The sequence below is a fragment of the Balaenoptera musculus genome, chromosome 2 (assembly GCF_009873245.2).
Source record: "Balaenoptera musculus isolate JJ_BM4_2016_0621 chromosome 2, mBalMus1.pri.v3, whole genome shotgun sequence".
Classification (NCBI taxonomy): Eukaryota; Metazoa; Chordata; class Mammalia; order Artiodactyla; family Balaenopteridae; genus Balaenoptera; species Balaenoptera musculus.
The window spans coordinates 13,545,922-13,564,948 of NC_045786.1; the positions used below are offsets into that span (position 1 = coordinate 13,545,922).

The 19,027-nt window shown below is 34.6% G+C and overlaps 1 protein-coding gene across 1 annotated transcript in view; it reads left to right on the top strand.

Annotated features, from left to right (window-relative positions):
• The window catches only part of DNAJC1 (DnaJ heat shock protein family (Hsp40) member C1), a 196,804-nt gene that overhangs the window by 98,039 nt on the left and 79,738 nt on the right, over window positions 1-19,027 (top strand). The window contains exons 7-8 of the mRNA XM_036842228.1: window positions 1,769-1,859; window positions 16,364-16,527. Of these exons, the coding sequence (XP_036698123.1) occupies window positions 1,769-1,859; window positions 16,364-16,527 (255 nt within the window). The remainder of the gene's footprint in view (window positions 1-1,768; window positions 1,860-16,363; window positions 16,528-19,027) is intronic.

A 19,027-nucleotide genomic window follows, 5' to 3' on the forward strand; every position in this document is an offset into this window, starting at 1 on the left:
ATAACCCCAAGCGACATAGACCCCAGGAGAAAGCTTAAATTTGAACAGTCATAGCTGAAAAGAGATAATCCCATTCTAGGGTTTAAGTGTTCATGCATTTACATCTGAATTGAGGTAGATCCAAGGATTGATTTTGTTCCTTCATTTCCTGCAGAAATAAAACCCTCTCAGACGGGTCTATGATTTATATGCTCTAGGAGTCGTACAGTCTGGGGATATTACTCTAGAGTTATCCTTGATATCTTTTTCTTATTCCACACCAGTCAGTCATCAAGCCCTTTTGCTTCTTTCTTAACAAGGTTTCTCATATATTTCAATCTAGCTCAGTTCAAAGAATGCTTATTGAGTGCCTGTTTGATGCTAGATACTGTGCTCTGAGCATACAGGTAACCCTGTCTCAGATTTCTCATTTTCTAGAAGAGAATACAGCATGATACAAGCAACCATAGAAATGTGTTTAAATACAGAAGCAGTATACAGGAGAGAATTACTCTTCCAGGGAAGGTCAGAAAGACTTGCAAAAGAGGTGATGCTTGAATAGGGTTTTCAAGGATGAGTAGGAGTTCTTCAGAATAATGGTAGGGGAGCAAAATGTTCTAGCTAGAATGCAACGCCTACAGAAAGACATGGAAGCATAGCACAGTGTAGCCTGGCAGCTACAAGTAGTATTGCTATAGAATAGATGGAGTTTGAGTCAAGGGGTGGTGGAAGATTATCTGTTTTTGCTCTTTTCAGTGTCAGCATCTTCATATGCCTAGAGCACCAACTTGTTTATCTCCATGTCTGTGATTAAAGGCCTGGTCTTTTTTCGGTACTCTGCTAAAGTCTTACCTATCCTATATGCCACTACTTGAGACTTTAGCCACTGTATCTTGACACCTAAGTATTTGTGTACAGTATGTGTCCTCAGTCCTCAACTCTCAGTGGAGTGACAACTTTCACTTGTATCTATGTGGTCATAGAAGTTTCACAATCAGATTTGCATATAGTAATTTTGAAAATCTTTTGGAGTTAAGGGACTAATATGAAAATAGTGTTAGTACTTTGTTTGTCACAATAATGTAATTTACTCTGCTATCAAATAATTCAGTTCAGCAAGTGTGTTTTTCTGCTCTCTGTCTTTGCATAATACTGAGAAAATATACAATGGAAGAAAACAGGAAGAGGATACGTTCCTTACGTATCGAGAGTAAAGGCTTTACTTAAACATATTTATACTCATGTAGTTTCTGGCTTTCATTAATTCTCTAAGATAGAGAAATCATAGAGAACTGCTTATTCAGTTTCTTCTGTTCATCATAAAATTTGAAAACATAAACACAGAGGATGACTACTTATTAAATGAATATACTGCTTTAAATAGTTTCTTTTAATATTTATTTTATTTTTATTTATTTATTTTCCTTATTTTTTTGGCTGCATCGGGTCTTAGTTGCGGCATACAGGATCTTCCATTATGGCTTCCTTGCGGCACGCAGGTTTCTCTCTAGTTGTGGCGTGCAGATTTTCTCTTCTCTAGTTGTGGTGCACGGGCTCCAGGGCGCATGGGCTCTGTGTTTTGTGGCATGCGGGCTCTCTCGTTGAGGTGTGCAAGCTTAGTAGTTGTGGTGCACAGGCTTAGTTGCCCCGCAGCATGTGGGATCTTAGTTCCCCAGCCAGGCATTGAACCCGCATCCCTGAATATACTGCTTTAAATTGAAGCTATGTGGAAAATACCATCAAAGCAAACTGACTTTTATGTTAATTTATTTGTTACTTCTTTTTTCAGGATGCTGGGCAGTTTTATGCTAAATATAAAGAAACAAGATTGAAGGAAAAGGAAGATGCATTGACTAGAGCTGAACTTGAAACACTTCAAAGTGAGTTTTAAACATTTTCTTACTGTATTAACTAAAACTGATTATTTAAATTTGGATTTTCCCTTAAATTCAGCAGTAATTAAATTTTTTGTGCTTTCTTTGCTACTCTCTAAATGGAGTTACTTGTACTTAATATACTATATGTGGAAAATACTATATTAGTAATTTCTGAACCACCCACAGCTCAATATCAGGAGGGATAAAATTAACATGGGGTCATATAGTTCCTTTAATCTGAGAGGCATCCAAAATCTAGAAAGTCCTTAAATACTCCAGTGCTGCAGTTGCCATTGATATTTAGTGCTGAGTCTGTCCAATTGATCACCAACTTGCTGTATTACAGTAGTAAACAGGAAGCCTGAAAATGTCAATGATTTTTGTTTTGAAAGCCTTTGTTTCATTTGCATTATTGTTATATAACACGAAAAACCTTGGCTAAAGTGTCAGTATGTTGAAGTCTTCCATTGAACGCTAAAGACAGCTCTTGCTGATTTTAGGAAAAGTTGAACATACTATTAAAGGTGACATTTTCCCAGCCCTAGTCTTTTTGTCTAAGTTTGTATATCTACATCTTTCCCGCACAAATACGTTCTGTCCCTTTATGTTGCTTTATCTTTATCCAGAGCATTTAACACTACTTAACTTTAATTTATATATTCATTTTGTTTACTGTCTGGTCCCCCCAATAGAATGTAAGCTTCATGAGGGTAAGGACTTTATCTGTTTTGTTCACTGTTATGACTGTCCAAGGACCTTAAAGAGTCCCTGGCACATAGTAGGTTCTCAGTATGTTGACTGAATTCATGGAGGTGAAGTCTATTTTTTAAAAAATTCCAATATGAGTGTTTTTGGTTCAAACTTCATTTCTGAATGCTGTGCATGGTACCAATCTGGGCGCAGAAGACAGTGTAAACGCCCTTAATACCTGGTCACTTCACGCCTATAAATGTATATAAATACACAGCATGTGTAGTTTAGAAAACAACTTGTGTGCTTTTAAGGGTATACAGTAAAAGCTTTTCTGCAGCGCATAGAAGTCACTTAGCCAAATCAAACTGGAAAAGAGCAACTGTGGTATTAGTATACCACACATTCAGTTCACACTTTCAATATATATAGAAAAATGGTGATGGCTATTTCCCTTCATATACTGAAAGTCTAGCTTTCTGTCTTTACCCTGACACTGACCATGGTTTGAGAATAGAGGAGAATTATGTTCTCTCCAAACCCAAAGAGTACACTGCTCCTACCTAAATGTGTGACTTTGAGGGTTTTACTTTCCTTATCTGTCAGAAAAACATGTCAGACTAGATGATCCCAGTATTAGTTTTCTATTTTTGCTCTAACAAATGGCCACAAATTTAGTGGCTTAAACACAAATGTATTATCTTATAGTTGTATGGGTCAGAGCCTGACATGAGTCTCACTGGGCTAAAATCAAGGTTATCAAGCAAGGCTGCATTCCTTCTCCAGCTTCTAGAGGCCTTCCACACTCCTTGGATCTTGGTCCCCTTCCTCTTTCTTCAGATCCAGCAATGTTTCATCTCTGACTATTCTGTAGTCACATCTCTGGCTGATCATAACTGGGAAAAGTTCTCTGCTTTTAAGGACTTGTGATTAGATTGCGCCAACTTGGATAATTCAAGATAGTCTCCTATCTCAAGCTTACTCACATCTGCAAAGTCTCTTTTGCCATGTAAGGTAAAATAGTCCCAGGTTCTGGGGATTAGAACATGGTCATGGTTAGGGGACCATTTTTTGCCTTATACAACCTTCAGGTGTCTGGGCAGCTTTAGAACAGGGACTTTCTTTTTCATCTTTGTGTCTGCAGCATTGAATATAGTGTCCTGGCACATAGTAAAGGTTTAATAAATGGATGAATGACTAAATATATGAATTAATGTAATCCCATGAATATTAATGAGTGTTAGTGAAGAAAAAAACAAACTTACGGTTACCGGAGGGAAAGGGGTGGGGAGGGAAAAACTGGGAGATTGGGATTGACATATACACACTGCTCCATATAAAATAGATAATAAGGACCTACTGTATAGCACAGGGAACTAGTCTCAATACTCTGTAATGACCTATATGGGAAAAGAATCTAAAAAAGAGTGGATATATGTATATGTATAGCTGATTCACTTTGCTGTACAGCAGAAACTAACACAACATTTTAAATCAACTATACTCCAATAAAAAATAAAGTTTCAACAGTTACAAACACAAAATAATATTCAGATAAACTATATCATTGTTTAAAGCAGACTTCTGTTTAAGAGGGGAAAGTTTAGGATGTTAGAGAATTACGTATTAAGGTTGACTGATGTGTGTTTTGCAGAGTAAGGGTGGACAAATGATTATTATTGTTATATTATTATTGTTTTATTATTGGTATATATACCAAAGATTGAAACAGAAGTTGATGTTAGAGCAATTGTTGAAATAGTTTTAATTAAATTGAATAAATCAATGAATAAATGAAACTTTAAATGTAATTTTTATATAATTGTTATTTTTAAGTAAAACTGTTACATAAAAATTTTCTAAGCCTTTTAAGACTAGTCAAAAGGAGAGGGGGAAATCACATTTACAAGAAAAGAGAAAAATATCACACTAAACCAAAATTTACCTGTAGAGGCAGTATGAATACACTAATTTCATTGCTTTCATAGTCATGTTTTCATGACTATTTTTCCAAAATTGTTCAGAGACTTTTGTTCTGCCTAAGAATTTGATAACAGTTCTCAAGCAGATTTGATAATGCTCTTTAAAAATTTTTTTTTTAATTTTTATTTTTAAATTGAAGTAGAGTTGATTTACAATGTTTCAGTTATACAGCAAAGTTATTCAGCTATACATATACATATATATCTATTCTTTTTTAGATTCTTTTCCATTATAGGTTACTGTAAGGTATTTAATATAGTTCCTTGTGCTATACAGTAGGTCCTTGTTGTTTATCTATTTTATATATAGAGGTGTATATCTGTTCATCTCAAAGACCAAATTTATCCCTCCCTCTCTTTTGCCCCGCTAACCGTAAGTTTTTCTATGTCTGGGAGTCTCTTTCTGTTTTATAAATAAGTTCATTTGTATCATTTTCTTTAGATTCCACATATAAGTGATATCATATGATATTTGTCATAATAATTTGTTATTATTGTTTAATAAAAAATATTGTGTAAAGAAGCATTAATTTAAAAATAGGTAAATATCTGAAAACTCTGTATGCCAGCAAAAATGTGTGATAGTCTTCTAAAAAGTTGGAAAATTCATTAGTAGCTTATGGTTTCTTGAAACTGAAAATGAGGAAATTAAATGCCAGAAACTTGATTAAAAACAATACTCATCCTAGGCTCTGAGTAATAAGACTTCTGTCGCTCATGTTTTGATATCAGTAGTATATTTAGAAAAGGTGATGGTATCAACATTAAGAATGTTAAAGAACAGTCACATTACTGTTAATAACGTCAAAAGCTGTCATGTATTTTTAAATGTAGTCTCTAATGGTTACATGCAAAGAATCTTTTAATTAATTTTGTTAACTTCATTACAGTGTTCTACATTGTATACTTTAGAACTGATACATAAAGGCCCCAAATCCCCCAGTGTGCATTTCATTTGCCCCCATCCTTCTTAATTTTAAAGACCATCATTGGAATACTGAGTTCATAATAACATTTCCATCTGCTTAATTGAGTAAATGCATCTCATGCAGATTAGCAATAGCTATTTTATGCTGCCTGTTTTTCATGACCTAATTGCTAATCTGCCCTCAAGTCTGTTTGCTTTACTGCTGAGATTGTGCAGAGTCGTCTAAGGGCTACACTAGAACTACATTGAGTAGGGTGTGGTGGTCTTACTTACTAAAATGGTATTTTAGAGGGGGAAATCTGAAAAAGGGTAATTTCTTAAAAATAAATATCATTCTTCTGGGAAGTCTTTATGGAAAAAAATGTGATGATTTATTTGGAAATTTTTGAGCATTTCTTTCTTTATTATAAACTTTTAATCAATTTTATGTTTTAGGTTTAAATCCAAGGTGAATATTTATAAATATAAGACTTTTTCAGTGTTAATAATATTTCTATACATTCTCTAATTGTATGAGTTTTAATCTAAGTCAATAGATGTGAGTTCCAAGTACTATAATGAAACAGCCCATATTGTGAATGGAAAAAAATGAGTTATTTTATGAAGAAATTGATTGCAAAGATTAAAATTTGAATAGAGAAAAGAGGGGAGGAAGGGTAGAAGGAAAACTCAGTATTTCCCTTTTTTTTACTGTGTACTTTATATGAGTTAAGAACAAAAGCAAAATCAAATAATCAAAACCCTACTGTCAAGTACTTCTTTTTTGTCGGCAGAGATAATCATTCCAGACATTATATTTTTCTTCTTGTTGTGTGGTCCCCACTCCATGCCCCAGTGATGGCCTAAGTAGGGATGCCAAGGGGACAGTAAGAACGTGGTAGACAGAATATATCTCTTTAGGGTGGCAGGATGGGAAAACATTCACCTTCCCTAAGGTAACGGAAGACTGGTTTTCTAGAAAACTTAGATTCATGAGGAAAGGAGTTGCTAGTGCTGATTTGTAAGCTAATTCAGGGGTTGATGGAGAAGGAGGACAAAGGAGGTAGGGCAGATGTAATCCCAATGGGTTAGAACATTTTTCCTTTGGTGATATAGGGTGCTCATGGATGGGAGATTACTCTCTGAGATAACTTATGAAAAGGCATATAACACATCACTAGCTCCAGTACATTTGGAAACATGACCAAATAGAAACTCTGTACCTTAACTTACTATATAGTAAAACCTGATAGGAGCCCTAGCCCCAAGAGTTTATATGTAGGCAAAGGATATCTTTAAAATAATATTATTTCCTACGTACTTTGTTCTAATAACAATGGAATGTGAATTTTTAAAATCATATAGCTCAAATACAAATTACAGTTGCCTCGATATTTCAAATCATAATGCTGTGATGCTTAAATATATTGCAATCTCAGTTTTCTCACTGAAATGATTCAAAAAAGCATTTATCCAATTTAATATATAAACAATTATGGCTATAGATTAACTGGTCACATTTCAACTAAAATTTTACTTACTAATCTGGAAACGAGTACCTGTTTAATGTAACTGTATATAAAATGATATATCAGTTTATAAGATCCATGCAGGCAGGCATTTTCATCTCTCTTGTTTATAGTCATAACCCCAGCACCTAGAATAATGCCAAGCTTGCGGTAGCTCCTCAGTAACTATTTATTGAATGAATTAATGAATTTAGAAATACTGTATTGCTCTTTTCTACTTCATACTTCTTAAAGCAATTTATTAAAACTCTTCAGTAACATTTTTGACAAGAGGATTCTTGTCATCAGTAAAACTACTTTTTGAGTCATCAACACAGTAAATCATCTTTATTTCCATATATAATGAGGTATGATCTTTTTGATTCCATGTATGAGACTGACAGTGAACATTTTATTCCAAGTCACAAGGACCTATTCATCGAATATTAGGATTTTTTCCTTTTTTTTTTTTATATGATTGTTACAATAAAACCAATGTATTGCTTTATCCCCTCAATAATTTTCATTGTGGTAAAATATACATAACAAAATTTACCATCTTAACCATTTCTAAGTACAGCAGAGTTCAGTGGTATTAAATATATTCATAATGTACAACCATCACCCCCCTCCTTCTCCCATAGCTCTTTTCATCTTGCAAAACTGAAACTGTACCCGTTAAATAATAACTCCCCATTCTCACCTCCACCCACCCTGTGGCAACCACTGTTCTGTGATTTTGACTACTCTTAAGTATCTCATATAAGTCTAATCATACAGTATTTATCTTTTTGTGATTGGCTTATTTCACTTCGCATAATGTCCTCAAGATTCATCCATGTTGTAGCATATGTCAGAATTTCCTTCCTTTTTAAGGCTGAATAATATTCCATTGTATGTGTATACTACATTTTGTTTATCCGTCTGTCAATGAACACTTGGGTTGCTTCCACTTTTTAGCTGTTGTGCATAATATTGCTATGAACTTGGGTGTGCAGATATCTCTTTGAGTCCCTGGTTTCAGTTCTTCTGGATATATATCCAGAAGTGGAATTTCTGGATCATATGATAATTCTATTTTTACTTTTTTTAGGAACCTCCATACTGTTTTCCATAGCACAGTACTGTTTTACATTCTCACCAGCAGTGCACAGAGTTCCAACTTCTCCATATCCTTGCCAATGCTTTTTATTTTCTGGGGGTTGTGTGTGTGTGTGTGTGTGTGTGTGTGTGTGTGTGTGTGTGTGTGTGTGTGTTTCCTATAGCCATCCTATTGCGTGTTTCTTTGGAGAAATTACTATTCAAGTCCTGTACCCAATTTTGAATCAGATTATTTGTTTGTTGTTGAGTTTTAGGAGTTTTCTATATATTCTGTATATTATTCCTTATCAGATACATGATTTGCAAATATTTTCTCCTATTATATTGGTTGCCTTTTTACTCTGTTGATATTGTCTTTTGATGCACAAAATTTTTTAATTTTAATGAAGTCTAATTTGTCTATTTTTTCTTTCATTGCCTATGCCTTTGGTGTCGTATCAAAGAAATCATTGCCAAATCCAGTGTCATGAAGCTTTTGCCCTGTATTTTCTTGGAAGACCTTTAGAGTTTTAGTTCTTAGACTTAGGTCATTGATCCATTTTGAGTTAATTTTTATATATGGTGTTGGGTAAGGGTCCAACTTCTTTATTTTCACATGGTATCTAGCTTTCCCAGCACCATTTGCTGAACTGTTGCTTTTTTTGTTTGTTTTAATTTTTCTTTTTTTAAAATTTCGGCTGTGCTGTGCAGCTTGTAGGATCTCAGTTCCCTGACCAGGGATTGAACCCAGGTCACAGCAGTGAAAGCGCCAAATCCTAACCACTGGACCACCAGGCAACTCCCATGAACTGTTACTTTTCTATTTAACTTTTTACTTTGAAATAATTATAGATTCATAGGAAGTTGCAAAGATAGTACAGAGAGGTCCCATGCACCCTCCTCTCAGTTTCCCCCATTGGTTATCTTATATAACTATAGTATAATATCAAAACTAGGAACTGACATTGATAGAAAATGTATGTATAGTTCTCTGCCATTTTATCACATGCTTATGTTAATGTAGCCACCACCCCAATTATCCACTACTGCTTTATGATCACAACCATCACCTTCTCCCATCCCCCCATTATCCCTAATACCTGGCAATTACTAATCTGTTTTTCATCTGTCTAACACTGTAATTTTGACTATATGATTTAGAGAATGTGAATTCGAGAACTATATAGTATGTGACCTTTTGAGACTGGCTTTTTTCACTCATTGTATTGCCTTTGGGATGTATCCAAGTTGTTCCATGTGTCAGTAATTCATTTCCTTTTATTAATGAATAATATTCCATGGTATGGATGTACCACCGTTTGTTTAACCATTCACCTGTTGTAGGACATTTTGGTTGTTTATGGTTTTTGACCGTTACAAATAAGGCTGCTATGAACAGTCATATGTAAATTTTTGTGTGAACCCAGAAGTGCAATTGCTGGGTCATATGATAAGTTTATGCTTAGCGTTTTAAGAAATTGCCAAATTATTTTCCAGAGTTCCCGTACCATTTTATACTCCTACCAGCAATGTATGAGAGATTTAGTCTCTTTGCAGCCTCACCAGAATTTGATATTCTCACTCTTCTTTATTTTAGCTATTCTGATAGGTGTGTAGAGATATCTCACCATGGTCTTAACTTGCATTTTCCTAATGGATAGGGATGTTGAAACATCTTTTCATGTGCTTATTTGCCACGTGTATATCCTCTTCAGTAAAATCTTTCTTCATGCCTTTGGCTTGTTTTCTAATTGGATTTTTTTTTTTTTTTTACTATTGAGTTTTAAGAGTCCTTTATATATATGTTCTAGATATGATTCCTCTTTTAGATATGTGGTTTACAAATATGAAATCTTGATTATTGCAGCTCTACAATAATCTCAAAATCAGGTAGAGTGATTCTTCCCACTTTCTTCTTCTTTTTCAAAACGTTTTAGCTATTCTAGTTCCTTTGCCTTTCCATGTAAATTTTAGGGTAATCTTGTGTGTATCTCCAAAAAAAAAATCTTGCTGGAATTTTGATACGAATTACGTTAAACTTGTATATCAATTTGGGGAGAATTGACCTATTTACTATGTTGAGTATATCTCTTCATTTATTTATATCTTCATTAATTTCTTTAGTGTTTTGTAGTTTTCAGCTTACAAATCATATATGTATCTTCTTAGATTTACATCTGTTTCTTTTTTTTTTATTTTGAGTGATTAAATGGTATTGGGTTTTTAATTTCAGTCTCCAAATGTTTACTTTAAGTAAAGAAATTCAGTTGAATTTTGTATGTAGATCTTGTATCCTGCACCTTTTGGGATTTACTTATTAGTTCTAGGAATTTTTATGTAGATTCTTTGCATTTTCTATGTAGATAGTCATGTCAATATGACGATAGGGATAATTTTATTTTTTTCCTTTTTAATTTGTATGCATTTTATTTCCTTTTCATGCCGTATTTTGCTATCTAGAACTTCCAGAACTATGTTGAACATGAGTGGGGAGACAGGGCATCTTTCCTCTGTTCTAAACTTTAGGGGGGAAGCATTTAGTGTTATACCATTAAGTAGGGTGTTAGCTGTATGTTTTTTATAGATGCCCTATATGAAGTTAAGGAAGTTTCCCTCTATTCCTAGTTTTCTGAGTTTTTAATCATGACTGGGTGTTGAATTTTGTTAAATTTTTGTTAAATTTTTTTCATCAATTAATATGATCATGTGATATTTCCTCTTTGGCCTGTTAATGTTGTGGATTACACAGATTGAATTTTGAATATTGAACCACACTTGCACCCCCCCCGCAGTAAATACCATGATGGTATAGAATTCTTTTTTTTTTAACTTTGGGTTTGTTTGTTTGTTTGTTTGTTTATGGCTGTGTTGGGTCTTCATTTCTGTGCGAGGGCTTTCTCTAGTTGCGGCAAGTGGGGGCCACTCTTCATCACGGTGCATGGGCCTCTCATTATGGCGGCCTCTCTTGTTGCGGAGCACAGGCTCCAGACGCGCAGGCTCAGTAATTGTGGCTCATGGGCCTAGTTGCTCCACGGCATGGGGGATCTTCCCAGACCAGGGCTCGAACCCGTGTCCCCTGCATTGGCAGGCAGATTCTCAACCACTGCGCCACCAGGGAAGCCCTATAATTCTTTTTATATATTGCTGAATTCTCTTTGCACATATTTTGTGAAGGATTTTTGCATCTATATTCATGAGAGATACTGGTCTATAGTTTTCTCTTTTTGTACTGTTTTTGTATGATTTTAGTATCAGGGTACCCTCATATAATGAATTGGGAAGTCTTCTCTCTTCTATTTTCTGAAAGAAGCTGTGTAGAATTGGTGTTAATTCTTTAAACATTTGGTAGAATTCTCTAGTGAAGCCATCTAAGCCTGGATATTTCTTTTTGGCAGTTTTTAAATTATAAATTAAATTTCCTTTATAATTACAAGGCTATTCAAATATCTATTTCATATATCTATTTAACGATTGAATTAGGGTAGTTTGTATTTTTCAAGCAATTGGTCAACGTTACCCAAATTGTCAAATTTATGTGTTTAGAGTTGTTCACTTATTATCCTTTTGATGTCTGCATGTCCTGTGGTGATTTCTCCTGTTTCAGTGCTAAAATACTGCTAACTTTTGTTTTCTCACTTTTTTGGTCAGTTTTGCCAGATGTTTATCAGTTTTATTGATCTTTTCAAAGATCCAGTTCCTTGTTTCATTGATTTTCTCTATTGCTTTTCTTTTCAATTTCATTGATTTTTGTTCTTATTTTTATTATTTTCTTTTTTCTGCTTGCTTTGGGCATCTTTTGGGTAATTTCCTTTACTCTGAATTCTATTTACCTGATATTAATTAGCTACTCCTGCTTTCTTTTGATTAATGTTTTGATTAATTTGAAATAAGTTTCTTGTAGATAGCATATACATAGGTCATGGTTTTTCATCCACTGTACCAATCTTTATCTTTTAATTGGTGTATTTAGACCATGTGCCTGTAATGTAGTTATTGATATATTAGGGCTTAAGTGTGCCATTTTATTTTTTGTTTTCTATTTGTTCTGTTTTCTTCTTTCTGCTTTCTTGTGTAGGTTACTCGAATGTTTTTATTTTTTTAGAATTCCATTTCAATTTATCTGTAGTGTTTTTTTAGTATATCATTTTGTATAGAGTTTTTAGTGGGTGCTCTAGGTATTATGTTATATATACATAACTTATTACAATCTACTGGTGTAAGCAATTTACCATTTCAAGTGATACATAGACACATTACCTCACTTTACATCCATTTATGTCTCCCACTTATAACTGTCTTAAATATTTTCTCTACATACATTGAATGTTATAATTTCCATTCAGCTGTCAGATATAACTTAGAAAACTCAAGAGGAGGAGGAAAATCTATTGTGTTTACCCATATTTTTACTCTTACTCTTGTTCTTTCTCCTTCCAGCTATTTTAAGATTTTTTTCTTTTATGATTTCCTTTCTGTTCAGATAACTTTTTTAGCCATTATTATCAGATAGGTCTGCTGGTAACAAATTCTCTTAGTTTTCCTTCGTCTGCAGAGGTCTTGGTTTCCCCTTTATTCCTGAAGGATATTTTCACTGGTATGGAATTTTGAGTTGACAGTTTTTTGCATTTTGCACTTGAAAAATGTGCCAAATTCAGTTAGCATACTTTTCAGTTCTGGTATTTCTATTTGGTTCTTCTGTATATCTTCTGTTTCTTTGCTGTTGACTTTTTTATTTCTTCATCTGTTTTAAGAATGTGTATTATTGCTTGTCAAACCATTTTTATATGGCTGCGTTAAAATCCTAGTCACATAATTTGGATATCTCTTTCATCTGTTGGCATCTATTGATTATCTTTTTCATTCAAATTGAGATATTCTTGGTTCTTGGTATGATGAGTGATTTTTTTTTTTAATTAAAACTTGGACATTTCAGGTATTATAAGACTCTGGATCTTATTTAAGTCCTCTATTTTACCTGGTGTTCTCTAACAAAGCCTAGTAGTGGAAAGGAGAGGGTTGCTGCCCTGTTACAGTCAGGTAGGAGTGGAATTCCAGGTTCCCTTCATGACATGTGTTACAGCTGAGGGGGAGGCTGGTTGTGAATCCTTTCAGCGTTGGGTGGGTGTGGGTGCTCCTGCTTGCCAGTAGGTCTCCACTTACCCCAGCCTGGCTGGGATAAGCAAGAATGTCTACTTACTGCTCACCACCTGGCCTCCCCTGACATTGTGGGGGGTGCCTCAGCTGGACAGTTGTGAAAGCCCTGATTGCCCTCTAGGCTTCCTCTGAAACCACCCTGGCAGGGAGGAGGAGGGACACCTCATTATCCCTGGGTGGATTTGGAAACCCAGACTACCAACTTAGTCTCTGCTGTTTCCACATGGGAAGGGGGATCCCCATCACCTCTCAGCAAACATGAAAACTTGGCTTCTTACACAGCCTTCTCCCACATCACCCTGAGACTGGGGTGCCTCATTACAGCCTCACTATGGCAGAAGTCTAGGCTTCCCACTAGCCTTTGCTGGCATGGGGGTGGGGTGTGGCCACAGTTTTTTCTGTGTTGTTTGCCTAAAGTAGATCGGTTATTATCTAAAAGTTTATCTTGATATGCTGCTGCTTTTCTGGTCCTTTTGGCTGGAAAGAGAAAGCTTTTTAAATTTTTTATTATTACCATTATTATTTCTGTGCCTTTCAGTGGTTTTGGGTTGCAAGCTTCTCTGGGACCAAGTCTGGGATATATGAGGCTGTAAGAAACCCAGGGAAGTTACCACCTTGGTGCTCACTGGGTCCTGCCATTCCTAGTTGGTCTGTCTTCTCTCCAACATTCAGATTATTCTTCTGTTTGTTTCATATATAACATTTAGAATTTTTAGTTTTTTCTTAGTGGGAGGACTATGAAAAAGTACTTCTTCATTTTTCCGGGAGTGGAAGTTTTGTATTATTTTTTTAAAGTGATTTTTTTAAATGCATATTTTTTTTTTTTTTTAAAGAAATTCACGTTCTTTTATTTATTTATTTATTTATTTATGACTGTGTTGAGTCTTCGTTTCTGTGCGAGGGCTTTCTCTAGTTGCGGCAAGTGGGGACCACTCTTCATCGCGGTGCGCGGGCCTCTCACCATCGCGGCCTCTCTTGTTGCGGAGCACGGGCTCCAGACGCGCAGGCTCAGTAATTGTGGCTCACGGGCCCAGTTGCTCCGTGGCATGTGGGATCTTCCCAGACCAGGGCTCGAACCCGTGTCCCCTGCATTGGCAGGCAGATTCTCAACCACTGCACCACCAGGGAAGCCCCTTAAATGCATATTTTAAAAGATTCAAATACTTGCAATTGTGATCAACACCCCAGAAATAAACCAAATTTATTTGCTTCCTTTTTATAACTGATTCTCTATAAGCAACCAAAATTAGTAGCGATGAGATACGTTCTAGTTTATGTGTATTTTCCCTTAGCAATAATTTGTTGCTCAAAATAAAGAAATTGTGAAAAATTGAGTAATATGACCGACTTCATAAGGAATCTTTTTTTTTTTTAATTTATCTTTGGCTGCATTGGGTCTTCGTTGCTGCGTGTGGACTTCCTCTAGTTGCAGCGAGCAGGGCTGTTCTTCGTTGCGGTGCGCGGGCTTCCCATTGTGGTGGCTTCTTTTGTTGCGGAGCACGGGCTCTAGGTGCACAGGCTTCAGTACTTGTGGCGCATGGGCTTAGTTGCTCCGCGGCATGTGGGATCTTCCTGGACCAGGGCTCAAACCCGTATCCCCTGCATTGGCAGGCGGATTCTTAACCACTGCACCACCAGGGAAGTCCCCATAAGGAGTCATTTATACGGTTTCTTGCTCTTTTCTGAAAAACAATTTTGAAAAACAAGAAAACCTGGCATTCTATTTGGGCTCATATTGTACTCTGGTGACACTATGTTTTTATACTTTTAAATTAGACTCATATGTCATTTAAGTTACTAATTTCCTATTTTGGTATTAAGGTGTTTTGGTTTTTTTTTAAGTCACCATTTCAAAAGCCTGGATGTATAAAGTTACTGAAGCAGTATAGGATAAAATATGGTATTAGATACCATGTAATTTCTAGAAAGGTAACAGCCTTGTTAAGTAGAACTGTTCCCATAACACTGTATTCTTAATGCACATTATTTTTGGCCATTTTTCTCTATTGGGCTGCCTATCCTCTTGTCAGTTTATAATATCTCTTTATGTATTCTATATATCAGTCTTCTGTTTGTACTCTGAATTGTAGATGATCTTTGCAAATCTGTTATTTCTCTCTTGATTTGTTTATTCTGTCTTTTATCTTTTTTTTTTTATAGCATTTGGGTTTTCAGTCTTAGTTAAGATTTTGTCTTCCTTTAAATAGTACAGGTAGTATTTTAGATTTCTTTTTGCAAGATTTTTATTGTTTTGGTTTTTAAAGTCAAGTTTCTTATCCAGCTGGGATTTATTTTGGTATATATTGTAAGGTTGTGTCCAATTTTCTTTCAAATGGGTATTCATTTGTGACAGCATCATTTAATAAATCCTTTTCCCACTGAACTGAAATGTTTATGAATTCTCTGTTCTATTCTAGGAATTTGTCTTCATATGCCAATATCATATTAATTTTATTATGTTAGCATTATAACACATACACACACACAGGATGGAGAAGATATGGTTATAAGGATGGATGAGTTTGACAGTAGTAATCAAGAGTGAAGTTGCTTCTCAGTGTTAACTCTCTAATCAGAAAGGGATTTAATGGAGAGGCCAATTGATAAATTGATAAGTATCTATTGATAACTACCCTTGATGTTGCCAGATTATATTTTGCATTTGTAAAATATTGAAAAGATGAATGTATACCATTAAGAGCTAATTTTCTGCCAAGTAGTATGTTAGGGGATATATAATTCTCCTCACATCAACTTTATGAGGTTAGATATAGCTCCCTTTTACAGAAGAGAAAATGGACACTTGTTCTAAGGGTTAAGTTACTTGCCCAGTATTGTGCAACTATTAGATAGTAAAGGTAGGATTAAAACACTAATGACCAGGCTCTTTGCACTATGCCATAATGAAATGTTGCATGAACAGTACCTTGAACACTAAAGATATATACAAATTGATATGATGGTTATATCATAATCATCTATCATTAGCACCTGTGAGTTTTATTTTAAAACAATGCAGTGGATAGGGCACAATAAAACTTACAGCTAACTATTTATAGCAAAGCAATTCTATTTTGATGAAAGAACAATATATATTTATGTGTTCTTTCAAGAATGGTCTATGAATAAAATGTTAGAAGTTATTATGTTATTGATTGGTTCTTTTAAACTTTTTTTTTTTTTTAGAGCAGAAGAAAGTTAAAATAAAAAAACCAAAACCTGAATTTCCTGTATATACACCTTTAGAAAGTACATATATTCAATCTTATGATCATGGAACTTCTATAGAAGAAATTGAGGAACAAATGGATGATTGGCTGGAAAACAGGAACAGAACACAGAAAAAACAGGTAAATTTTTAAAATTTTGTTTTAATTGATTAAAATACATACTGAAAAGTACATAAAATATAGATATACAGCTCAGTAAACTATCACATGGTAAATCAAGTTAACCATTGCCAAGATCAAGAAATAGAACATTGCCAGTGTCCAGAAGCCACACTCATGCTTCGTCCTGGTCACTACCTTTCTTTTCTTCTACAAAGATAATGATTATCCTGACCTCTAACCATAGATTAGTTTTTCCTGCTGTTTGAAGTTTATAACTGGAATCGTCCTGTCTTAGTCCTTTCAGGCTGCTGCAACAAAAATATAATAGACTGGGTGGTTTAAACAACAAACATTTATTTCTCACAGTTCTGAAGATTGGGAAGTTCAAGATCAAGATGCCGGCAGATTCGGTGTCTGGTGAGGGCCCTCTTCCTATTCATAGACAGCAGTCTTCTTGCTGTGTCCTCACATGGTGGAAGAGGTGAGAGAGCTCTCTGGGGTCTCTTTCATAAGGGCACTAATCCCATTCATGAGGGCTCCAACCTCATGACCTAATGAACCCCCAAAGGCCCCACCCCTACTACCATCACATTGGGGGTTAGGATTGCAACATATGGATGGGGGAGCGGACACAGACATTCAGTCCATAACACATTCCATATGTACTATTTTGCATCTGCTTTCCTCTATTCCTATAGTATTTGTGATAGTTATTCATTATTGTGTGTAGCAGTAATTTGTTCATTTTCATTGCTGTATAATCCATTTAGAAATATAGCACAATTTATTTTTGTTGGAGATTGATGTTGTTTCCAGTTTTTGACTATAATGAGTAAGTTTCCTTTGCACACTATTGTACTTTCAGTACACATATGTGTAAATTTCTATTTTTGGAGTTAAGTTGCAGGGTCAGTTTTAGTAAATAATTCTGAATAGTTTTTTTTTTTTTAATGTTTGTATCAATTTATAGCTCAGCAACAGGATCTGAAAACTTCAATTACTTTACATCCTTGCCAACACTGGGTCAAGTCTTTTATGTTTTTAACCATAGAGTTAGGTGTGTAGTTATATTTAATTATGGTTTAATTTGCATAACCTTCGATGAATAAGTTTAAACACTTTTTCTTATGTTTATTGGACACTGATATTCTCTTATGTGAAATGCCTTTTCAAGTCTTTTTTTTTATTGGGTTGCCTGTGTTTTTTCTTACTGATTTGTAAAGAGGTTTTTAACGTATTTCAGAAGTGAATCTTTGCACATGTTTTCTCCCACTTTGGCTTGCCTTTTCATTCTCTTAATGGTGTCTTTTGATGAGCAGAGTTATTAATTTCAGTCATCAGTCTTTTCCTTTCCTTTATTTGATGTTTGTGTTGTGTTTAAGAAATCTTTTCCCACTTTGCAGTCATAAAGATATTTCCAAATTTTTCTAGAAGCTTTAGTGTTCTACTTTTTACATTTAGATTCATAATCCCCTGGACTTTGTGTTTATTGTAAAGTAATGATCAAGTTTAATATTTTTTCAAAAGTTTTCCAACCCAATTGACCCAATACCAGTTAAAGAAAGGACTGCTTCCTACAGCTCTGCAAATGCCACCTTTATTATAGAACAAGTGTCCATAACCATGTGGTCTGTTTCTAGACTTTCTGCTTTGTTCCATTAATCTATTTCTCCATGCTTGTGCTGATACCACACAATCTTAATTACTGTAGCTGTGTACTAGATATCTGGTATAGTAATTTTCTAACTTAGTTTTCCTCCTATAAGATTGCCACTTTACATTCACATATAAATTTTTAAAGTAACTTGCAATTTTCCACAGATTATTCAGCTGAGATATTCAATTGGGGTTACATTGAATATATAGATTAATTTTGGAAGAACTGGCATCCAGACAGTATTGACTCTACAACCCATGAATAAATCCATTCATATAGGTCTTTAAAAAAATTTTTTTAATGTGTCACAGGTTTTTGTGTGTATATACTGCACGTTTAAAAAAAAATTTATTCCTAGTCATTTAGTGTTTTTAGATGACATTATATATGATACTGTTTTTTTAAACTTCACTTTCCAATTGTATTTGCTATATAGAAATACAGTTGATTTTTGTATAATAACCTTGTATCCTGCAACCTTGCTAAATTTATTTTTTAATTTTAATAGTTTCTCTGAGTATTACACTTTTTTTTTCTTTTGTGCTAAGGATCTCTAGTACATGTAGAATAAAAGTGATATAATAAGTATCTTTGTTTCATTTCCAATCTCAAAAAAGCTTTCTTTATTAAAAATTTTATTTCATTATTAAAATTATATATTCTTTTATTGTTTAACTGTTAAATGTGATATATGCTGTAGGCTTTCTATAACATTTTTTACTGAGACACACTTCACATAACATAAAATTCACCATTTAAAAGTGCACACAGTTCAGTGGTTGTAGTCTATTCACTATGTTGTGCAACCATCACCACTATCTAATTCAAGAAGATTTTCATCACACCAAAAAAATAAATAAA